Source organism: Dermacentor silvarum, chromosome 8 (assembly GCF_013339745.2).
Source record: "Dermacentor silvarum isolate Dsil-2018 chromosome 8, BIME_Dsil_1.4, whole genome shotgun sequence".
Lineage (NCBI taxonomy): Eukaryota > Metazoa > Arthropoda > Arachnida > Ixodida > Ixodidae > Dermacentor > Dermacentor silvarum.
The window spans coordinates 146,856,847-146,871,367 of NC_051161.1; the positions used below are offsets into that span (position 1 = coordinate 146,856,847).

Genomic DNA, 14,521 nt, shown 5'->3' on the forward strand with positions numbered 1-14,521 from the left:
TTTCGTACAATTCGCCGCCATCTAGATGCGGCCGCCGTTAACAGGAACTGAACCCCGACTTTGCGATCACCATCAGAACGCCATATCCATGAGCCACGCGGTGGGTACGGTGGGACTACGTTGCGATGTGAATTGAATTTCATTTTTTCCCTTTCTGTGGGCCAAAGTCAGTCCCCTTCCTTGATGGCATGCATCTAGAAGTTTTTCTAGGGAAGTGATGTGATCGTTCTAGTGTTCCTTGCTGTACAATAGTAACCAAGTGATAGTAACCAAGTGAACAGTAACCAAGTAAACAAGCAGTAACCAAGTGATTTCTACTTCGCTGCTGGTGTAAATTTTCGGCAGTGGCGTAATCGTGTTGCTACCGAAAAATTACGCCAGTAGCGAAGTAAAATACACTTGATTACTGCAATATTAGCTATTTTTGTCTGTTTGCGCTCTGCGCCACCAGGTGGCAGCACCATACAGGCCGCTCACGTTCACGGTTCCGCCAATACGCCCCAACGCCCGGTCCACCGGCGTTTACCCGATTACCGGACAACCTAAACCTCTCAATTGACCGGGTGCTCTGCTCCCAACGGCACCAATCGCTCGGAAAGCGGAAAGTTCCAAGAAGGTGCACAGGTGAACGCACAAAAATTAAGTCCAAGAAACAACTAATAATATTAGCGCTGCATCTCACGCCACGCGTGAAAAATCAGCAGTGCCTTTTTTCTTCTTGACTATTTTATCTGGTGAGCAGTTTCCATGCGCTTTGTTTGCGATTACACGGAAAAGCGGTCCACACGCGATGGAAAAGCGCCCACGGTCGACCAACGACACGGTAGGCATGTCACCTGCAAAAACGGAGTTTGGCTTCGCCACATAGTTTGGTTGCTTTCCAGGCAAGATGGCGGACCTACACGCAACTCTACTCCCGTAAGGAGCATATACAGTAACTCTAGCTCCGTGCGCTTGGGTCGAGAGTGCCGTGGGTGACGTTAAGCTTCTCTCTGACATTCGCACTGTGTCTTGCCACGCTTGATAAAATATCTAGTGCGTCGTACGGTTGCTCTGCTGCTGGCAGTCGCGATGGAAGGAACCGTGCATAGCCGGTATTTAACACATGGCGCTGTCGGGCAGCACCCGACGGCCGCAGGGAATGAAACCCCGGCACTGTGAAAGAACGAAGACCTGTTCTGCTTTTTGTTTTCTTGTCTATATTGACCTTATCTTGCATACTAGTGTCTGTCGCCTACGTCCCTTGCTGCTCGAGTTTAGGCAAACATTGTGCAAGGCGCCGCAGCGGCAGCTGACGCGCGCTCTTTAACGCCTGCGGGAAAATACACGTTCACGTTAGCGGCACGGCGGCTTGCCGTGGACCGTTTAGCGGTCTCAGACTGACGTGCGCGGGTGGTTGTGCTCGCGCCCGTCAAGGTTTCCTTGCCGTGCAGAGAACGGATGCAAGATCCATTTTTGCGACGTTCTGCGGCTGCCGCAAGCCGACGTGACCAATCAGCGACGCAGGAATGGTGGCAGTAGCTACGTCGGCTTGCCCCCGGATTGACTCCCGCGGCGATGGCACCTTGTGCAATGTTGCCTAAACTCGAGCAGCAAGGGACATAGGCGACAGACACTAGTATGCAAGATAAGGTCAATATAGGCAAGAAAAAAAAAAGCAGAGCAGGTTTTCGTTCTTTCACAGTGCCGGGGTTTCATTCCCTGCGGCCGTCGGCTGCTGCGCGACAGCGCCATGTGTTGAATACCGGCTATGGACGGTCACTTTCATCGCGACCGCCAGCAGCAGAGAAACCGTACCACGCACTAGATATCTTATCAAGCGTGGCAAGACACAGTGCGAGAGTGAGGGAGAGGCTTAACGTCACCCACGGCACTCTCGACCCAAGCGCGCGGAGCGAGACTGCAGCGCCCCGTTGTAGCCAGGCAGCCGCTCCTGCCGCCGGAGCCGTGGTCCGTTTACTTTCTTGGCCCATAGTACTTGCAAGGTCGATCCACATAGGTCGCGAAGCTTCGGGCGAAAAGCGGTTCAGACCCAATTGTCACCGACATAAGCAAGGGTGGTTATGGGAGCAGCGATTGAAGCGCGACTATGTTTGGAGGGAATAAACACTGGAAAGAAAAAAAGCGTTGTTTAATTAAAGCGAGACGCAGTTAGATTCATTCAATGAAAATAAGATTCCTAATCCGTTTTATATGCGCATGGCGAGAAAAGAAGATACAACTCTATTTTACTTGATCATTATCAATAAATACCTTTTTTCAGCGCCCACCGTGAGAGCGCCCATCGATAGCGGCGGGCGTTGACGCCGCTATCACTTGCAATGCAATGCAGCTCTTGGAGTACGTGGAAAGGCGCGCTCGTAAAGTTCACCTGTTACAATACGCCCCCCTCACATGTTGGGTTGTTTTGTATGTCGACGTTTGTCTGAACTAGGTGACGCGGGTAGTTTTGTTGTTTCTTAACCTGTGCAGTCAAAAGTAGTGAGTTGCTACTGTCAGATACTTGTTTACTTTCGTTGTTTTCGTATGACAGCGCTGACCGACAGGCTTGGCGTCCGGTAAAAGGACGAGCACTCTACGCAATATACGCCCAAAGCGTTCGTCGGCCTCCAAAGAAAGTATGTTCTGTGCAGCGATGCGATTTCGACACCCGTACGGCTGACCTTTTCCTGCATCGCTTTCCGCGCTGAAAGCTCGGAACGCCCATCAAGTCGAATGGCGGGGCATTTGAATAAACAGCTCTACTGGCAGGCCTCCTAAAACAAATTTCGCGCCCATGAGAACAAAATGACGTCACTTCTGTTTGTAACGGATATGACGTCAAATTATTTTTCTTCCACCGGAAGTGTTCCCTCCACACACAGATGGCGCTAAGCCCCATAAACCGCCGATAAGCCGCCATGTTTTGAACGTATGGGCTTCTATGGAAGCTTCGATACCAGGTGTATTTACCTTGGTACTTGTTTCACGCGTCGCTTCTCATCGAAGAAAAAAAAAAGAAGGACGTAATGGTTAAACCGCTAACGAGAAATATATGGAATGGTCAGTAATTGCAGTAAAGTTCTGTGCACTTTATTTAAATACAGCATCACGCTATTTCTCAACCAGCGCTCCTGCTGGCGTCTATGTCTTTCATACGTCTGCTGCCAGAAAGTGGTGTAGTCTATGCTAAATATCTCTGTTACTACCTCATGGAACAGACAATACGAAACTAAGATGACAAGGAGGGATTAATCTGCTCCGGCGTGTAACCACTTGCAGGGTGCCTGCAGACGCTCACCCACCAGGTTCTGCTTTATCACCGGCACCGGCAGGAAGTGACGCGCCGTGTCCAGCAGGATGCCACGGTGCGAGAAGCGCGGGAAGTCATGCACGGCGCCGCAGTAAATCGTAGCCTGCAATGAAACACCATAGCGAGAAACATGCCCCAAGGCTCAAAGCGGAGCTGTAAAATGGCCTATAAACGAGACTAATATATATATAGGTTATTCGTGGACATCCCACGCACTGTGGGAATTGCTATAATCCAAGCGGTTTTGTGCATTTCACGGCCGCTGCTGACGAAACGCCGGTGCATCTGTCACCCGCCTCGGGGCACGGGCCATCTCGAAACCGCCGCGGAGATAGGATGACGTCATCGCTTGCGGCAACAGAACTACACCGCACCCTCCATTCGGCCTATGACGGCATTGCTCGTGCCAACCGGACGAGTTATCGGACGAGTTAGTGCTGGTTCATGATCACGGGGAACGTAAACCACGAGCAAACGGGGAAGGAGGAAGCAGAAATTTCAATACGACGAGCTCGGAACTTCAGCCACCGTAAGTGTAGCACTCGTGCTGTTTGAACTCGTTCTCTCTCCCTCCCCGAGGTTTCGAGCTGCGCGTAATCGTGATCCTTAAGTGACATCGCTTCAACAATATGCCGTATTTCTGAACACGCATACTGTCGCTTCTCTTTGCACACTGGGTAACTGAATGTGCTGCGTGGTTTGTATCTCAGATTTCGTATGGCCTAAAGGGGTGCATCTTGTTGCATGAGGAATACCCTGCGATGTGCCACTATTTTGCCATACGCGCATTGACTCCTTTACTTGGCCGAGTGCTATTAACCTGATACCGGACCCAGATACACAAATATTGAAAGTTTTTATAATGCCGCTGTGACGGCACATTATTGAATATCTGAGAAAGGTACTCACATATCGCATAAAAGGTTGCGTCTGCAACATTTGGCTGAACGTCTCCAAGCCTGTGGTCAGAATGAAATGAACAGCAAAATGAAAATTATCCACATAGATTCGCGGTTTGCTTCCTGAGCGTATTTGCATTTTTATGTGCAATCCAAGGTGGAGAGCGGCCAGAGTTCAAGACAGGAATGTGTCCTATGAGTCTAGCCCACAACTCGGCTGCGCCTGTTTTTCACAAACCGCCTTCGTGCTCGCCAACATTGCGGCGCTCGCAGCCTGTTATCGCATACGCAACACTATTCAGTGTAAAGATTGGTGTCAACCAGAGTCGTTCAAGTCATGCTGCGAAAAATACCACCCGGACTTCGTCTAAGGGAGCTTACAACTCAGGGAAGTGAACCAGCGATTAACGTCTGCTAGCTGCGGTAAAATAAGTTAATCGGAAATCGAGCACTTAGCAGCACGATTGCGAGTTCACTCAAGAGTTCGAGAAATCTAAGCACTTGCAGCTGGAAAGTTTTGTTCCAGTCCTCCCAACAGATCTAGTGCTTTAATTATTTCGGTGTACGAGTGCTATTTTCCAGCGAAAATATGGGACGACAGAAAAGACAAAAGAGACTGTCTCTACGAGAAGTACACACTTTTGACCAGTTAGAGTATTACGGCACATTATTGAATATCTGAGAAAGGTACTCACATATCGCATAAAAGGTTGCGTGACTATTTCACAAAAGTTAATCGGAAATTGTGACTAAATAGTCACAATTGCTGCGACTATTTAGTGGCCGGAAGTTGGTGCACCGACCTTGTCGTTCTTTCTTGCCCGCGTCGCTCGAGTGTTATAGTCCCAATAAAAACTGGCTGTTTGGTTGCCCCGTTTTAGCGCGTGGAGCACTATCTCAAACCTAGTAGTCCAACAGTAGTAGTTTTTGTGCTAGTACTTGAAATACTGGAAGACCAACACTTATTATACATATCAACACAATAGTGCTTCTAGTTTGAAAATTATTCTGCCATGAATTTGGCAACTATTTATCTATTGCTCAACACCTATTGAGTGATCTGCCCGCTGTCGTGGTAGTGGCTTCGACAATAGAGCAGGATGAGGTTTGTTTTGTACTACTAAGCTTCTCATTATCATCGTAAGGCTTTGCTTAACAGAATTAAGTTCAATGTAATCATTGAAGTGTTGGTAAGATGGATCTCGTGGATTACCCTCACATTACAGTTATTTCAGGGAGAATTGAGCAATTACAAAAAAAAAACTGACTACCCTTGTTCCGCACTTGTTATCAAGTTTCAATCGATTCTCGTGCGCACCTTGTTCAGAATGGTAAGATTTCACTGCTGAAACATGATAAGCCGGCTGTGTACACAATCGATTCATCGAGAAGTGTGACTGCTTGACGGAACGAAAAGAGCACCATGCGGACATGTGGAGCTGGCTTTTAAAAACATGTCGTTTGAGTTGCATGTATTGGCGCATATATACGCAGAGTTGCAGGAACGATAATGTCGCAGAAACGCGGAAAACTTCGTGAAACTCTTACCTCGCAGCGCTCCCCAAACTGTCTCGGACGTCAGCAAGGCATCACCCCGCGGTGGTATCTTCAGCAAGTCTGAAAGCCCGAACCAGTGAAACAGAAATGACTGTACAAAAGTTTACTTCTCAAATTCCAGTTATGCGGAGGGCGTGAATGTTCGAAATGCAATATATAATGATACAAGCACCATGGCTGCCACTATCATTAGAGGTGGCTTATCTCCGGAAAAACGTGCCACTGAAAGACAAATGCGCATCACCTTTATTACACTGTCAGCTGCTCACAGTCAATGCACTCAGGCTCTCTACCAGTATTCAGACTAAACGATAACGTTCTTCGTCTAGATACTGCCGTGTGATAGCGCAACTGAAACACAATGATGAAGCACGGTGCAACCAAATAACTTCACAAAATAAATCAAGCTTTCAAAATAAAATGGCCACGAAGTATGACTTTTTCTCGGCAGCATACTTTCCTTTCATCATTGTTTTTATTGCTTAAGGATTCTTTGGCAAGCACCCCAGCTCCGAGACGCGAAAAGTGTAATTCCTTGTATCTGCAGAAAAAAAATGCGTATTTTGCAAAGACATTATAAGCGATAAGGTGCAATTTAAACAAAACAAGAAATAAAGTTGATGGAGTAGCCTAAGAAATACATAGGGCTTCATACAAATGAATGTAAAAGCTTATTGCAGAAGTTGGCCAATTAAAATTTGGGGGTGGGCCAGCTTAAAGTTCGGGGCGGGCCAACTGATATTTGGAGGTGGACCAACTAAAATTTGGGGGTTGGCCACGTTAAAATTTGGGGTCGACAGAATAAAATTCGGGGGTGGGCCCACTTAAATTGGGGGACTCCAACTTGAAATTTTTAGGGTCGGGCCAACTTAACTTTAGCGGTGGGTCAACTTGATGTTGGGGGTGGGGTGGGCCAACTTTAATTTCGGGGTAGGTCAACTCGAAATTTGGTGTACTACTAAAATGTGGCGTTGGGCCAACTTGAAATTTAGGCGTGGGCCAACTTGAGTTCTTGGGGTGTCCCAATCTCCAATTGAACACTGCTGAGCATCCTTCAAGTCATGGACTCCTCGCAAGCAAGAGAGCACATTGAGACGCTTGGCGCGTTTTCATTGGGCCTTACCGAGGCACAGTTGGAACGCATGCGAGAGCTTGCGCTGACAAGCAACGCACGCTTAACGCAGGCTTGCGAGAGCGACAGCGAGGGTGACATGGGGGCGCGGCGGTGCACTCTCCCCTCACGCAACACCTCACATGCTACTGCGGCAGCTGGTGATCCCTTTCGCCCACTCCGTTTTGCCGAGGCGCGCTTGTGCCGGTTCAATTGGTACGATGACATTGAAGGGGCCGAATGCAGCGAGCAAATAGGACTCTATAGGTCAGGGTCCCCACTTATTTGCTCGTAAGCGATCTGTAGTGTTCCTAGATATAAATTGCCTCATGAATTGTGCATTTTACAAGGCGATACTGGCAGCGTCATCATCCGACGTTCGTAAAACAAAATCCAAGTGATCAAGTTGTCGTAGATGTCACAGCGTATTAGAGTAGCCTTCCTTGATACAGCGACAATACACGGAAGAGCCACAGTAATTCGGAATTACAGTGGCTCTTACAACACCCATCGTACGGGAGAGTTGTCTTTAAGCGAATAGGTTCTTTCACGCGTTTTTGTGATTCATGGTGGTTAGATTTCCACCACCGAGGCAAAGGCGCCGGCATGCAAGGCGCGTGCAGTCTCGCAACCCAGTTGCGGAGAGCGTCCGTGGCAGTCGCCTTCCACGACGGCGCTCGCGCCGCTAGAGACAAACGATGTATGACGAATCAGCTTGGTCGCTGTAGTTTTTGTGTATCGTGAAATGTGCTACTAGGTCTAAGCGTGTCCCACCGTTTACGTCGCCGCAATCTCTTTTGCTCTGAGCCCAGCGCTCAGAATACTGCACTTGTGATTGTTTCGCGCCTGCACCTTGGCTTAGTCAGCTCGAGCGCCAATAGATAACTTGATTAAATATTAAATTCAGCCCGTAAACAGCACCGTGCTTCTAGTAGTGCGACACGTTTTCGTGCTTCGCGGATTTCTTTCATGTTTGGAAGAAACTTTTATGTAGCACGCATTAAGCAACAGGAAGCTCAATGGATTATTTTTCAGGGTTATCTTGAATTTTCTCGTTGACAATTTTGTTCTGAATAAAATAATGAATGAAGTTAATAAATAATAGTAACTAATTATGTAATTAGGCAAAATACAAAAAAAAACTAGACCGATTTGCTCCACGCGACGCCAGACATTGCCTTGGTTCTGTCGAGGTTTACGCGGCACTTGCATTTTATAATTTTGGTGCAAGTTACATGGAACACATGACATATTCGAGCGTGGTGTCACTGCGTATCCACATGACACTCACAGCTCTCGTCGGGCTTTGGTGGCGGGTAGCCGCAGTCGAGGCCACGATGTTGCCGAACGCTGACGCGCAGGCGGGTCAGCATCATGGTGGGTGCGGCCGTGTCGTCCGCATCGGTCTCCCTTCCACCGTATTCCGTTGGCAGCAGCACGAGCTTCCGGTAGCGTACGATGGCGTGCCTGAGCACGTCGCAGTCCGTGTCGGCGGTGATCCGAAAGCGGCGGGCGTCCAGCACGCGCGGCTTCCCCAGAGACACGTTCAGCTGCCTCGGGGCCGGCCACAGCGACGGCACTTTGTCCAGGACCCTCTGCACAGTTTCATTTATTGATTTCATTTGATGTTTCTTAAAGGACACTTATCAGAAAAGTCCTCAAAGTAACCTAAAATATAAAGCCTAATAAAGTGTTCCTTAAGAACTCTATTTTCGGTAATTTTGCGGTAGGTTTTTTGCTATGGGATACTGCGCTATAACTGGAGTATATATATATATATATATATATATATATATATATATATATATATGTGTGTGTGTGTGTGGTGTGTGTGTGTGTGTGTGTGTGTTTTTGTTTAGTCCGAGCGCTTGGGCGTTGATGTGACGGCACCGATTTTCTAAGTGCGTCTTCGTGTTCTGGGCGTTGTGGCGCCATACACGTTCTCGAAATTTTCAAAGTTCACACAATCTGTTAAATCTTTACGAATAAAAAATAAATCGAACTCAAGCAGACTCCGTCGAAATCCGTGACGTCACGATCCGCTGGCGCTAGAATTTCAACGTGGTGGCGCCACCGATCCGTTCTTCGGTATCGCATTTTCCCCGTATTTCTGAGCCTCTTCGCAAGGCAACAGTGGCTTTTTATTGGTGTTATAAAAGCGCAATATACTAATACAAAGAAACCTATTTGCATTTTTAATGTCATTTCGAAGGCCCGGAGAGCGTTGCATACGGGGGTAGATTTACAAACAAGCGTAATTCACAAGCACTTCAAAGAATAAATTAAAGAACGAGCGAAGGAAATCAGAAAGCTGATGAATAAATTCCATCAGTACAGCAAGGAGTTCCGCAAAGTTCCAGCAATGTGTTGCAACGATGTAATCACTTCATAAGTGTGATAAACAAGCAAAATAAAAGGGAGAAATTCACGTCCACCGCCTCTGAAAAGGCGTTGGTCTGGCGTTCGAATCTAGGAACAGGGCGAATTTTTCTTGAGCTGCGAAGTTTTCTTTCTGAGAAACCAGTTTCCGTTTCATTTGTATCTTCGTGCTCAAGACAGGCGGATGTCGATTCTTCCCTTTCGTGAACTTTCCTCCATCTTGCCGACTTCCACAGAACTGATTTACCATGGCAAGTAAAATGCAATAAAGAAGTAAAAAAAGGCACAATGGAAGAAAAAAGTAAACATCGGAGTGCTAAAAAGTTTAAACACAAAAAGAAAAATTCAGCTGTCAGCGTAGGTACACAAATTTTAAATCTAGACGCACAGTATTTGCTAGATAGCACCCCCAACATTCTCTCACCTGGAGCTCACCGATCTTCTGCACTCCGATTCGGTCTTCGGCATCCGAATTCTCACCCTGCATTCACCGGAAAGCGTCAGGCCATGCTTTTAGAATAAAGGAACAATGGTGCCTTTATTTGTAAAGTAAAATATTTAGGTACAGGACATATAGACGATATCACAGCATAACTGAAAACCTTATACTCAAGTCACCGAAAGAAATCTACGCAAGTTGGTGTCGGTACATGACTAACAACACAGCGAGAACCGAATAAAGAAAAATAAATCTGTGCGTGTTAGCGTTTCCTTTTTTAGGCATCCGGATGCCGCGGCTTGACTGCACTAACGAATATACAAACTAATAGATAATATTTCGTTCGTGCCACGTAAGAACATTGAATTTCGCACAGCCATGTGCCACAGGTTAAATTTTTTAAAGCCGTCGTACCAGAACGACCGCAGTTTCCTAGGCCACAGCCCGATTTATCCGAGTCTATAGTATGACAAGCCCGTTCTGCTGTAATCATCGTGGTATAATAAGTATTATATGGGAGAGCACGAAGCTACCATTGTCGATTAGTTGGGCTTTCCTATGCGACTAGTCTCTCGGTAAGCTCTTATGGTAGAGCACCCACCACGGAAAGGTGCTGCCCCCGAATTTGTTCCCCGGACTAGGACGAAGTGTTATTGCCACGACAATCGTATCGACTCTCCAAGTGAATTTTAGACGTATAGTTGTCGCCGTCGGCATCGCCGTGATGCTGCGTATAAAGTTCAACTGCTATAAGATTGAGACGCCCCGGCCGCATGCTTTGGGTGCGAGGGAATGCGTGCGAGGATGAGCCGAAAAGGATGGCGACTTGATGCGTGCCGTCTTCCAGCGTGCCCAATGCTGGAGGTCACGTGAACAAGCACACACAAAAGAGGAGGCGGAACGCAAACGCCCGTCGCGCCATGCCTGCGCGCCCTATGTTAGAGGGAATCTGCGTTGGTTGCAAATGCTGGACGAGTCGAGATGGCTGGTGGCTTCATGTGTAGGAGGTCACGTAATCTCTTATTTCAGACACTTGAAGCGAGAGGCCACAGCATGCGTTCGCTGCCCGCTGCCGGCGCTATTATTAATAATAATAATAATAATAATAATAATAATAATAATAATAATAATAATAATAATAATAATAATAATAATAATAATGTTTATTTTCCATCATCACACTGACGAAGGAAGCTGTAGGTAAAAGCTGCTCTTCGTAGAGGCAGCTTCCCAAAGGCCCACAGCTACCTTTGTACAGAACAGTCAGCAGCGGCAATTGCAATAAAATGCAACATACAGCAATTTCAATTAAATGCAACACACAGCAAATCTGCTAAAAAATGTCTTAGTCTCATAATCATACCAAGAAGAAGAACAAGATAAAGGTGAAGAAAGGGCCAATGTATTATAAAAACCTAGCATATGCAGCTTTCGCAATTCGATCGGTGTACATTGAAGAAAATCTATACCAGCTTTCACATTTGTATTTAGTAATGTAGGTATTATGTAGGATTACTTCGGAGTAATTTGTTTTCGGGGTTGTCACTTTCCTCTGTTCTTTATGAAAGTTGTAATGTTTTGCTGTAGGTGACAAAGGTCGTATAGAAAATGTCGATTTGCTTTCACTTCACGCCAGATCGCTACAGCTAATTTAAAAATGTAGAAGTTATGGACAGGTAAAATTCCAGCCTGCTGAAACAATTCACCTGTGTGGACATCATACGGTAAGTTAAAAAGCATTTTGATATATTTCTTTTGCTTCGGGTGTAATTTCTGCACGTTCGTAGAAGTTGTGGAGCCGCATACCAGAAAACAATAGGTGAGGATTGAATACAAAACGTCATTTATAAAGTAAAAGCTTTACTTTAAATGGCAACACTGATTTGCAGCTATATATCATACCAACAACGTGCGATGACTGCTTCAGCACACTGTCGATATGTTTGTTCCATAGCATATTGCTTGAAAACGTAACTCCCAGAATTGTTATATGGTTTACCAGCTCAATTTCCGTATCACCATACGTAAGGCGCAAATTAATATTTATTGGTCTATTGTTTTGTAAATAATACCGCCTTTGTTTTACTTCTGTTTATGTTTAAATGATTAAAACACGACCAGTTTTTTAGTTGCGTAAGAATCTCGTTAATTTTTTCCTGGGGTGTTATGCTGTCTTCAGCCGAAACAAATATCCTGATATCATCGGGATATAGAACGTATTTGGCGTCAGGATAAATACGAGTTAGGTCATTTATGTAGGCTATAAAAAGAAGAGGCCCAAGGATGCATCCCTGCGGTACCCCCTTAGAAATAGACTTGAGCTGCGAGCAGTTTCTGTTATTCTCGACTATCTGTTTGCGATGTATTAGATAAGATTCCATTAAGTCGAGTGTTTGACCACGAATATCATAGCAGTGTAATTTCTGCAACAACGTAGAATGCTGAATAATATGAAAAGCTTTGCTAAAATCTATATACTTACCTAGCACGACGTGTTTGTTTTCGAATTGGGATATAATGAACTCTTTTTGCTCCAGTAGTGCCATTTCTGTAGATCGGTTTTTTCTGAATCCAAACTGAGTAGGTGAAATCACATCATTATGTTTTTCAAGGAATTGGTACAGCTGACGGTGCATTAGTTTTTCTAACCCTTTCGAAAACACTGTCAGTATGGATATGGGCCTATAGTTTCTAACATCATTTTTATCACCCTTTTTGGACAGAACGCCGCCTTTTGCTAGTGCATTCGTTCAGGAAAAACTGCACTCGACAAATAAAGGTTAAAAATTTGAATTATATAAGGGAGAACAATATCCAGTGCATATTTGATGGGCCTAATCTGCATGATATCAACATCACGAGACGAACTATTTCTAAGTTGCGAGAAAACGGAATAGACTTCTTGTTCCACTACAGGCTCAAAAAACATGGAAGATGAATTTGGATCAGGAAGAAATTGAATAAACTCATTAGACATCACGAAATCTGTAAGATTCACCAAGTAGTCATTAAATGTATTTGCAAGTTCGACTCCTGCTATTTTGTTTCCGTTGATTGTATGGTTTTCCACACTTTACCGTGATGTAGTTCGGTTTAGAAATAAATTCAGTTTTTTCCACAGGACGTCAGTCTTATCCAGGCTTGCGTCTTTTTCTGTGTGTATATAGTGCGATCTGCGCTTTCTAATTTCCTTATTTAATCGATTTCTGTACGTCTTGTATTCTTTAAGAATTGTGGAATTTCTACTTACCGCGAACTTGTGATATAGTTCATTTTTATGTTTAATTTTATTTAACAGATCAGGAGTCATCCATGGCTTACGTTTTTTTTTAATTCACATGGAATTGTTTTTATGGGATGTGGCGTCTATAAGTGTCTGAGATTAGAGAAGTAAAAATTTATTGTAGGCTTGTTGAGCGTTTTTTATCAAGGTTATATCGTTCAGATTACTACCAAGCAATTCATATCTAAAAAGCCTCTAGAATAGACACAGATATCTTGAATACGAACCATCTGTTGGTGTAAGCTTTTCGTTTCCCCGCGTAGCGTTGGCGAAAACTAGCCTAGCGATGACGTCATTGCGCACAGCTACGCCTCACTTCACATTGGGATAGCCAATCGACAGAAAATAAATAGCTAATCGATAATTCATCAATAACCAATAAATTCCTAAAAATACTGGGGATGACTTGGTATTGCTTAGCCTAGCCCAAATACGTGGTCAATACCTTGCGATAGCCAGTCGATAGCCAATAAATAGCTAATCAATAATGAATTATTAATCAATAAATGCCGGAAAGTGCTGAGGATGACTTGGTAGTGCTTAACCTAGCCCAAATACGTGGCCAGCACCTTGCGAAAGCTAATCGATGGCCAATCCGTAGCTAATCGATAACTGAACAATAACCAATAAATTCTGGAAAATGCTGGGGATGACTTGGTAGTGCTCAGCCTAGCCCGAATACGTGGCCAATACCTTGCGATGGCCAATACCTTGCTATGGCCAATCAATAGCCGATCAATAGCTAATCGATAATCGATGAATAATTTATTTTACTTATTTATTTACAGAATACCTGCGTCGCCTCGAAGGCATTATCACAGGGGAGGAGGGCAGTTCGATAAAGATATGTTAAATCATTCACAGAAATAAAGAATGAATACACAATGCAAAGTAACATCAAGGTGGAACATACAATGAGTCAACATTTTCAAGCGTAATAGAAAATTTCAACAACGTTAAGACAGTAATGCATTGTCACAAGCACAGGCGCGAAAAAAAAAATCATGATTATCAGACACTGACACACATTCTTCCGGCAACAAATTCCAGTCTTTCACCATATGTGGAAAGAATGATTCAGCAAAACGGTTAGTATTGCAGCTGTATTCACGCACCTTCTTTGAGTGGTCGAGTCGATTCGAGACATAAGTTGGCTCCGATAGGTAGTTGCGGCTATCAATGCCTGTTTTATTACAGAAGATACGGTGGAAGAACTTTAGTCTCAACTTTTCTTCTGGTGATTAACGTTTCCCAGCCCAGCAATGCTTTTATTTCAGTGACACTATCGAACGGGTTGTAACTATATTGGAGACGAAGCGTGCAGCCTGATTTTGAAGTTTTTCTATTACTTGAATCAAATAGTCCTGATATGGGTCCCAAATCATAGAGGCGTGTTCGAGAATAGATCTTATATGCAAAAAATAAAGTGTTTCTTTAACATCTTTGGACGCTGATTTAAAATTTCTACGAATAAAAAACAACATTTTACTTGCCTTAGATATTGAATGCTGAATGTGTACGTTCCAATTAAGTTTCGGCGTGAAGTAAACGCCAAGGTACT

General features: G+C 44.8%; 1 protein-coding gene across 1 annotated transcript in view; it reads right to left on the bottom strand.

The window, feature by feature from the left end:
- Positions 1 to 14,521, bottom strand: part of LOC119461751 (beta-hexosaminidase subunit beta-like) — a 90,800-nt gene that overhangs the window by 54,148 nt on the left and 22,131 nt on the right. Inside the window, 5 exon segments of the mRNA XM_037723125.2 lie at positions 3,285 to 3,395; positions 4,202 to 4,251; positions 5,740 to 5,808; positions 8,151 to 8,454; positions 9,663 to 9,719. Coding sequence (XP_037579053.1) covers positions 3,285 to 3,395; positions 4,202 to 4,251; positions 5,740 to 5,808; positions 8,151 to 8,454; positions 9,663 to 9,719 — 591 coding nt within the window.